A 10381-nucleotide genomic window follows, 5' to 3' on the forward strand; every position below is an offset into this window, starting at 1 on the left:
TCATTTCATTATTATACTTAATTCAAAAAAACAAAAAATAAACTACTTTTTATCAGCAAAGGCATTTAAGTGGCATATAAACTATCAAAATCCTATTCTTCAAATTTCTCATTTTAACCATTAATGAATGCCAACATCCTTCCCTATTAAACTTCTTATAACAACTACGAACAGCTAGCAAAACTGATTGCTTTATTTCCTATTCTTCAGCCCCAAATGCTAGGGAACAGTGACCTGAAATTATAAAATAACCAAGCAGTGGGCCCTGAGAAGTAAAAAGAAGAGGCATTAGCTCTTCCTTAGGCCGTTGATTAACTAGGTAGTCAGCTTTTTAAAATAGATTGTTTCAGTTAGTAAGGTCTGTGGCAAGTATGAGCAGGCCCAAGGGAACACAGGGGGATAAGTGTCAATAACAGTTTTATTCTGGCTCAGTTATTTGGAAATGAAATCAGGAAGCTCTTTACAAATGGAAACCTAAACTATATCACTGAAAAGTTAAAACTAAATGTCATTTTCTAGGTAATTTCATAATTTTCCACAAAATTATACATACAGGCTGTTTTTTTTAGTAAAATAATTGCATTTTTTCTCTTGAGAACGTGGAATCCCCAAGGAATGATTGTTCCATACTACTGTTAGGAGAGTTACTGTGTTTACCTTCCCTTTTGAATAGTAGTTTTTACTTTGACCTTATTTCATCCAACAAACACTTGTGCACCTGGAGACATATATTTCATTTTTTTTTATGAGGATTTGGGTGCTCTTGTTGTGTATTTCATATGCCTAGGAAGGCTTGAGGACAGCATGTATTAAAGCACTCCTTTCCCGGTGCTCGTGTGCACGTGACTCACCTGGAGCGCTTGTTAAAACAGATTCCCCAGGGATTCTGATTCAGTGGGTACAATATTGGGCCTGCAAATTTGCGTTTTAACAAATTTCCAGGTGATGCTGTGACTGTTCATCCGGGACCACTGGTCTAAAGGGTATCAGATGTGAGAAGTGACAAATCCCATGAACCATGGTAACATGGTTAAGATTATACTTATCATTAATTCCATACACACACATATACATTTTACAAATAATCAAATAGTGTCTTTGTTTCTTTTATCTAGTGATGTGGATCCCTTGACATTTTGCTTTCAAGCAGATTTTCAAAAATGTAATGGAAATCATTTCTTCTTTCCCATTTTAAGTCTCTATTACATACACCCACCTTACTGTATTTCCAGAACTTGAGGATAACAGAAACATGAGGGTATGATTCCTCATGTCCCCTTTGAAAACCTAATTACTTAAATGAATGATATTATTAAAGTATTTTTAGATGTTTTAGTTAAAGTATTTTTGTTAAAGTATTTTTAGATGTTTATATAAAAAACAGTGGAATAAAAGTGAATAAACTTTAAATAATAATGCTTTTCGGCAATGAAAGGAGAAAGTGGTGATTGGTCACTCAGTGAAGATTTACTTTTTGTACTAAAATCTAGATTTTTATATTTCTAAGGCAGTAAGAAAAATAGTAAATTCATCACTACTTTTTAAATATCACATTATTCACTTTCTAAAATAATTTTCTTTCTTCCTGAAGCTAAGTACCATAGTCTCAGCATGTAGGTCTGAAAAATATATAACTACCTTCTCAAGTACCATTAGTATCTCTATCATGGCTTTTATTGTTTGCAGATATTTCTTAGGTTAAATTCTGTTCCTCACGCACATTTTTCTAAAAGAAGTTTCTTATTCTTGTTCTAAAAAAAAAGGTTATTTGCCTTCTCACCATATAGTGCCAACTTTTTAAGGTAAATTATTTTTGACTTGTGTCCCTATGTGCCACTGCTAATAAAAAGTACTGAATTTTCTAAGTTCCAAGTGACACAGTTTTCAACTTAAATATTTAAACAACTAACGTTACCTAAAACTTTGCAGTTCTCAAACCACTTTTACAATATTGTCTCTTTGACCCTCATGAAAACCCAAATTTTGAATTATAACTCTACACATTGAGACATATTTAGTTTTTCACATCAAGTTCATCGATTTGTACATTATACATTTATTGAATGCAAACTAGATGGCAGGTCTTATGTTATTAAATGCTGGGAATGAGATGCTGAACAAAATAGTCCTTGACTTCCTAGATTTCAGAGTGTAGAAGAAAATCAAGAAACATAATCACCTTGTCAGTGGCTAAAATAAGGCTCGTACAGATAGATGCTGATGAAGAGTGAAAGGGTGATAGAGGAGGGGCCCCTAACTCAGAGCTGAAGCTAACTTGGAGAAAGAAAAAGGAAGGCTCTCAAGGGACACAAGTATTTCACCAGAGATGATGAAGAAGTTGGCCACATCGAGGGGAGAGAAGTGTACTGTAATGTGAGGGGGTTCTGTGCAATTGTAGAATGTCTTCCTTTCTTGCTGTACTTTTACTGATCCTCCGTATTCCTACTGTGCATTTTGGGAGATCCCAACACTTTGTCATCTTCATCTCCCAGTGATAATGAACTCCTCTCCCTACTTTTCCTTAGTGGGAAAAAAAAGTTCTTTCTCTTCTTCATTTGTCAAGGAGTTCCTTCCTTTTAAGATGAGACGTTTCCCTACACAAAAGTTGACTTTCTTTTTGGTGTTCGTGCTTTGCCGCAGAGTCGCCCTGTGTAGGTGCTTATGTCCCTTCTTTATTATTTTATTCCCCTGGGACTAGAAGTTTGGTCTTGCAGCAGGTGTTTATTACTAAATTAGCTTCTTCTAAGAACTCAGCTCTGCACAGTTTGTCTGATTTTCAGTGGATGAGACATCCTATAAGTTTTACCTGTCAGTGACTGTCCTTTTCACAAGCACAGTCACTGACAAGTATTCTAGTAGTTGCATGGCCTCTTTCGGCCTCTGTGGGGCAATAAAACTCTCAACCTTCAGAGAATGAGCTCTCAGCCTTCAGAAGGAAAACCTGAGACAAAGAGTATCGCTAAACTACACTCTCCGTTGCCTTTCCAACCTGTACATTGTGTCATAACATGATTCATTAAGGGGAGGAGAAAAAAGAGAATTTCTCTTTACTTGTTTAATTCTATGTTTTATTTTATAACATTAACAATAGCAGTTATATAGTACATGCATATAATTTATAAAACAAAAAATACACATATGTTGTGTGTACACACTCAAAATTGTCTTACTGATAGGGGAGCATGATCAAAACAGTTTGGAAATTATTGGTCTAAATCACAGGCATTTTAAACATGTCATAAAAACAAATTATATAAAAGGGACTTTAAACATCCATGTTTGAGCTAATTAGCATTCCTGAAAGGTTTCTGCAAAGCCATCTTACCCAGTAACAGGTCACTTCCTTGAGCTGTAAAGCATCTGCTCGTCATTGGTATGAAAACTGGACTTTGATGGCAAGAGGCAGGAGAATTCTTTCATCATTGTGAGTGGGGAGTGTGGAGCTGGAAGCACAAGAAACTAAAAGACTAGAAGCTAAGAGTAATTCCTTAGGGCTCCTGGTTATAATTTTTATATCTAGTCCTTATATATGAATAAATCTAGACTTCCTTCTTCCTTTGCAAAATGTAGTGTATTTAATGACCAAAATAAAACAAACTTTATATTTTCTAAAACCAATCATGTGCATTTTTAGTCAATTTGACCTCTTCAATTGAATCCAAGAGCCAATTATTAATTTTAAAAAAACAAAGTTTTTGTTATGAAAAGATCACTGAGGTTTTGAATGAAACCAGTATCAAATCATTTCTCTTGTTTTCATAAGCTAAAGGTATATTTTAACTGCAAAAACATCATTAGAATGATTTATCAGCATTTGCAATGGATTGGGCAGGCGTTGGGGATGATAATAAATCCTTTTTATCTGTTTTCCATCTCATTTCCCACACCAAAATCCCAAAAGATAACCCATTAGAACATTGGCAAAGTCTGTAGGCTATTTTTTTCATATTCCCCTTTCTATTCTTAACATTAAATATTCTAAATTAATGGTAACTTGAGGGTATCAAGGAATATTTGTGGAATTTAGAGTTCTAGGTAATAGTTAATAGATAACACTTTTTGTTTCTCTCCTAACAGTGTACAAGGAAAACATTACTCATGTGATTTAGATATTGTGCTGTGGGGAAGTAAATTTAGGACTTAGCGATAGAGTACTGTAGAACTTTGGATTATGTGTGTATTGGTCCCATGGTACACCCAGGAAGCTCATCATTATATTTAATTATTAACATTGTTATTGCATCCTGTCTGCATTTTTTTCATTTGCTTTCTTTTCCTCCTCAAGTAAATCCCCTTGAAAGACCAGTCATTTGTGGTTGCTGCTTAATCAAGATGTGTTTGCAGTTGGTGGCAGGACACAGAGTGTTCTGAAAGGCTGGAATTGATGATTCATTGGCAAAATTACAAAATAACCTAGTTTCCTGCCAACAAATTAGCACTGTGAGATTTTCAAGTCCCAGTCCCATCACCATCCCTCCCCTAACTACTAAAATACACAGGGCACTGCACTGTATGGAAATAAGCTTGGTTCTTGTCTTCTGATAAGTTTCAATACGAATTTCTTTTATAAAAGAGCTTTAATATTTGAAGTGATTGCTTTCTATTAAACTATAAGACATGAAGTTGCTTTAAAACATGACATGTATGTAGTAGCTTTGAAACCTTTGATTTGAAATTGCAGCTGATGTGCTGAGTGAAGAAGCGATATTGAAATGGTACAAAGAAGCACATGTTGCCAAAGGCAAAAGTGTTTTTCTTGACCAGATGAAGAAATTTGTTGAGTGGTTACAAAACGCAGAAGAAGGTATGATTCCATTTAACAACTCTGGTGACCATTTAGCAAATCCTTTCTCACTACAATTCAAAATAGCTCCCCCCTCCACAGATTTTTCTTGCCTTCCTAAAACTAAAGTTCTGAGGTGTGTTCCACAGCATTTTGTCCACCTCTTAGCCTTCCTTTCTGAATCAAGGCAATGACAATTTCTGCAAGATAAACAAAACAAAACCAAAACCTCTTAAATTATTCCTAATTTAAGGGACAAAGAGGAAGAAATAATCAGCAGCTGTGAAAGGAAAAAAAATACATTTGGCTTAATCACTTTTATGGGATTATATCGACTTTTATGGCGCCTTTACCAGTTGACTGGTATTTAAAATGGCAATACAAGTTGGAAGAACAATAATGATGAGACTTAATCCAACTGAGCATGAAAAGTTGCCGATCCGGAAAAATATAAATGGTTTTCGTCACCAATAATATTTCTGAGCATGTTGCATTTTTAGAAAGGTAATTTCGTTTAAAAGCAAAAAGGAGCAAAAGTTTGCTGCCTGCCCTCTATATGACTCTCTTACCTAGTAAATGGATGCCTAGGCAAAATGTCTTTTTTAGTGGGGGAGGGAGATAGAGTAGAAATTCTTTCATGACCTTATTTAAAGGTGTCTCAGAAGAAATGACCTGACTTTTCTTTCTTCTCTCCTAGAATCTGAATCTGAAGGTGAAGAAAATTAGACAGCTCAAGAAGCACAATACCTAGGTCACCACACAACACTCTTACGGGGAATGCTGAACCATTTGAGAAGAGAAACTTGGCTTCTGTTTTCACAAAGGAAAAAAAAAAATAGGATAGGCTTCCCTTGTGCAGAGGGGGAAATGGTTTTTGTTTTTGTTTTGTTTTTAAATGGAGCCCTGAGGCATCAGCTATTATACTTGGGACTCTACCTCTCACTCACTATATGCTAACTTAAAGCCATTCAACAGGGAGTCCAGTAGGTGTCTGAAATTAAATACTCCACAGACTCCTCTTTTTTAGCTGTATTTTTCAGGTACTGTGTGGTGAATGCCCCACTGGTGTCTATTACAGGGCCACTTTGGTAGTTGTGTATCTGCTCGTGTATGTGATTTGACAAACAGTTTTTTAAAATAAATGGCTTTTTAAAAATCTGGGCTTATATTTTCAGAGCTTTTATTTCTTTACTGTTCTGACTTCTTACACAGATGACATTTCAGTGTTAGGCTTTTTTTTCCCATCCAAAATGCTGAATTGTTTTTGTCTATGAAAACGCTTCTGTTCCTTTTATCATCATAACTAATACACTTCACTTATCTTTGTAGTGAAATAGAAATCAACCCCAAAATACAGGCACATAGCAGTAATACCAAGAAGTGATTTATTTATTTATTTATTTTGCGGTACGCGGGCCTCTCACTGTCGTGGCCTCTCCCGTTGCGGAGCACAGGCTCTGGACGCGCAGGCTTAGCGGCCATGGCTCATGGGCCCAGCCGCTCTGTGACATGTGGGATCTTCCCGGACCTGGGCACGAACCCATGTCCCCTGCATCGGCAGGCGGACTCTCAACCACTGCGCCACCAGGGAAGCCCTAGAAGTGATATTATTAATAATAATTATTATCTACATGTGAGAATGTCATTTTCATTACATAGGAAATAGTAAGGACAGAATAACTGCAGCCAAGAATGACTGGAAGTCACAGGATAAAGAACTTTAAAAGTATTAACTCATCTACCGCAATATGGTACACTGCCCTGGAGATGAAAACCACGTGGTACTAAACAAAGACAATTCTGGAATGCATTGCCTTTATAGCATAGTCCCTTGAGAGAAAAGCAGGAAACCGAAGGGAGGGGTATCTGATTTCTTCCAGTTCGTCAGTTCATGGCAAGCCTCCATCATCTACCTACCCTTCCATCTATCTAAAAATTAGAACTATGAAGTTAAACGGTAGTCACTTTATAGAGTGCATATGTAACGTGTTTATTTGAAGTGAAAAAAATGAATCATTTTCATTGAAAACAAAGTTGGCAAACTAATTTGACAAGTGCTGACTGCCAATTAGGATACGTGACAGGCACACTCTGTAAATTAAGTTCAATCTTCATCTCCGATGTTTTGACGAATATATTTAAAGATAAAATAATGCAAATTACATTCAATTTGTAATAAAAATTTTATATGTCAACTTTTATGTTTTTTTTTTTTTTTTTGCGGCACGCGGGCCTCTCACTGTTGTGGCCTCTCCCGTTGCGGAGCACAGGCTCAGGACGCGCAGGCTCAGCGGCCATGGCTCACAGGCCCAGCCGCCCCGCGGCATGTGGGATCCTCCCGGACCGGGGCATGAACCCGTGTCCCCTGCATCGGCAGGCGGACTCCCAACCACCGCGCCACCAGGGAAGCCCAACTTTTATGTATTTTATATTTAATTTTATGTCAGTATGTCCCCCTTCATTTTAGGGGATCATGTGTAAAGCATGCGAAGGGCACTGCAGTAGAGGATATTTGACTTTGCCCCACTATTTCCAAAGGGTCCACACTAAGACCTAGAAAAGCAGAGTTGTCCAAGGTCTTAGAGTTAGTGACCAAGATGGAACTAAAAGTCCCACTTCTGAGTCCCACGCCTTTGCTCTTTTTTTCCTATATTCTGCTGTCAAATTATTTATGAGAATGTAAGTTTCTACAGTTCAAAAATTTTTTCAACTAGCACTTCTATCGAATAAACATCTGGGAAATCAATTTTGTAGCCTATAAGCTATAGGAGTTGTAGAATACTAATACTTATCTTTTCTAGCGCATAATATTTTCCCCAAACGAACTTAAGGTAGTGATTTTCAGGTTAGCGAGCATTGGGGGAGAGGGAGGATGCTCATCAGCAAGAATTTAATAACAAATCAACCAACCAAAGCCCTTTCTTTCTCTGAAAGACGTGTCTCTTTTTCTTTTTAAAAATAAAACTTGTCCTAATTATAAAAGTAATTACATTAGTTATCTATTGCTACACAACAGATTATCACCGCATTTAGCAGCTTTAAACAACAGATATTTATCCTATCCGTTTCTGTGGTCCGGATCTAGGAGCTGCTTAGCTGGGTGGTTTCCAGCTCAGCCTCTGCTGAGGTTGCAGTCAAACTATTGGTTGGGAGTGCAGTCCTCTGAAGGCTGTAGCGTCTGCTTCCAAGCTGACAGCGGTTGTATGATCAGGCCACTCAAGATGCCTGCTCTCTTGCTCTCTCTACATCCCCTGCTCAATCAGTCCCTGCCTCACATGACTGACCTTCCCTCCTAATCATAGTGTCTAATCAGTAAATGCCTACTTGACCCTGGCCCCAGCTGGTGATTGTTCTGATCTTTAGATCGGAGCTCTACTAAGATAGTTTGAAAGGGGCGTGCCCCTCAGTTGGTTTCCCTGGTAACCAGTGAGCCCACCTGATATCAATTCCCTCTATAACTGGTAACCTACCTCTCCCCGTGGTACCGAAGACTGCTGCCGCGTCTTGCCCTGGTGTCCTGCCTGCCGTCTGCCGCATACCGTGGCGTGTCACTCCAGGCTCTGCTTCAGACACGTAAGATCCCCCATCCATTAAACCATTAATATCCCTGTTGCTGCCTCGGGGCTCTTTCTTTGGTCTTGAGGCTGGGGGAGTACAGCGCTTGCCAGCCTGTGGGGTGTAGCCCAGCAGCAGTGGTTGGTGGACCTCAGTTCCTCACTGACTTTTAGCCAGAGCCTTGAGTTCCTTACCACAGTGTCCTCTCCTTAGGCTGCCTGAGAGTCTTCATGGCCTAACAGCTGGTTTTCCCCAGAATGAGTGGTCTGAGAAAGGGAGCCCTGGGAGGAAGCCATCTTTAATAACCTAATATTTGAAATGACTTCCCATACATCCCGTCTACACATTCTTTGGGTTACACAGACCAACCCTGGTACAATGTGGAAGGCATCTGCCTGAGGTGGACTACCAGGCAGTGGGGAGAATTGAGGGCCGTCTTGGAGGCTGGCTGCCACAGTAGTACGAATCTACATACTAAAATAATTCCTGGTTAGGTTAAAACTGTATGTTAACCATATTGTTTTTCATCTGGATAGATTAAAACTAATGTGAAAACAATGAAAGCACAAAAGACAATTTGGAAATATCTTTATAACTGTGGCATGGGAAAAGCATGACACAAAAGCCAAAAAAATCTGATTATAAAAAGTTAACACTTTTTCTCTGTATTGAAAGATATGCATAAGTCTTGGGCAGGGGTGGGAGAAGGAAAGGGGAAGGAGAGTTTTTCTCTTTTTAATCTATATACTTGGATTTCTTTAGAAAGAGCATGCAATATCTTTATAATTTAAAAACTAATACATGTTTATTTTGGAAAATATAGGAAAGCTTTTGGAAGAAACTAAACATCACATAGTATTCTGCCACAGAAATGAGAACTTCTAATGTTTTTATATTTTTACGAATATGGTTTTGCTTAATTCTTTAAAAAATTAAGTCCATTCTGTACCAGTTCTTTTATTCTGCTCTTTATTAAGTGGTACTTGGTACTACATCAATAACTGTCCTTCAAATACATGATTTTAAAATACATATAATTGGTATGGATGGGGCATAATTATGACTCTTTATATTCAATATAAGGTATTATATAAATTTTTGCTTTTAAAAATAGCTATTTAAAAGATTCTTACATAAGTCTTTGTTCATCTTATGGTTATTCAGAAAAAAATAGAAATGGAATTTGGGTCAAGGAATTTAAATAATGTTAACACAACGTGGTCTTATTTTCTGAATTTGCAGTTTATACATTTGAAGGTATTTAACTCCCAGGCAATATCATTTCAATAAGAAATTGAAAAAGTATCTGTTAACCTCTAAAAATATGAAAGTTTTAAGATTCTGGAATTCAGGTCCAATTTGTAAAATTCTAGAAGTGGGGAACTGAAAATATTTCATTGTCAAGCCAAGCAAAGCAGCAGTCTGGAAGCACGTCAGGTCCTGCATGGTTATAGACTCACGTGGTTTGAGCCACAGTGGTGTCCCCGACTCAGTTGGTTCAGCGTGTCTGGCCTCAACTTCTTCCCGCTGACGGCAGCTATTTGTTAACACTCTGTCTTTCTGAAAAATGATAGGCTTCAATGTTCCTCCTGATAGATGCCTTTAAACTGCCACGGCCTTCTACTTGTGGAATAGATGGAAATAAAATATTTCTTCCGTGAAAACTTTAGAGCGACTCTTGGCGTCCTTAAAGTCTCTACACCTTGATTTTGTGTGTTTGATGTACAAGAAAGAAAAACGCATAGTCTATGGATTGAACAGAAATTAAGCACACCTGTGGGAGCAGGGCTCAAATAAAGACCGTAAACATGAGCAGAGTCCCAGAAGATGCCGCCTCCCAGCCTCCACTTCTCCCTCCTCGAGGTAAATCATCATCCTGAGCCCTGACAGCATAGGTTCATTTGGCCTGTGTCTGAGGTGGCTGCATACAGTATTGTTTCGTTTGTGCCGCCTTTTATTCGACTTTACCTTGTTTCGTTGTCTTTTTTTGTGTTTAATTCTTTTCTGGTATGTGATTAAGCACACCCGGTCAATCAAGAACAT

The 10381-nt window shown here is 37.9% G+C and overlaps 1 protein-coding gene across 3 annotated transcripts in view; it reads left to right on the forward strand.

The window, feature by feature from the left end:
- Positions 1-5941, forward strand: part of BZW2 (basic leucine zipper and W2 domains 2) — a 57400-nt gene extending 51459 nt beyond the window's left edge. For all 3 annotated transcript variants that reach the window (XM_060157115.1, XM_060157116.1, XM_060157114.1), the window contains exons 11-12: positions 4682-4804; positions 5481-5941. In XM_060157115.1, the coding sequence (XP_060013098.1) occupies positions 4682-4804; positions 5481-5509 (152 nt within the window). In that variant the 3' untranslated portion in view covers positions 5510-5941. The remainder of the gene's footprint in view (positions 1-4681; positions 4805-5480) is intronic.
- The last annotated feature ends 4440 nt before the right edge of the window (positions 5942-10381 follow it).

Source organism: Lagenorhynchus albirostris, chromosome 8, assembly GCF_949774975.1.
Source record: "Lagenorhynchus albirostris chromosome 8, mLagAlb1.1, whole genome shotgun sequence".
Taxonomy (NCBI): domain Eukaryota; kingdom Metazoa; phylum Chordata; class Mammalia; order Artiodactyla; family Delphinidae; genus Lagenorhynchus; species Lagenorhynchus albirostris.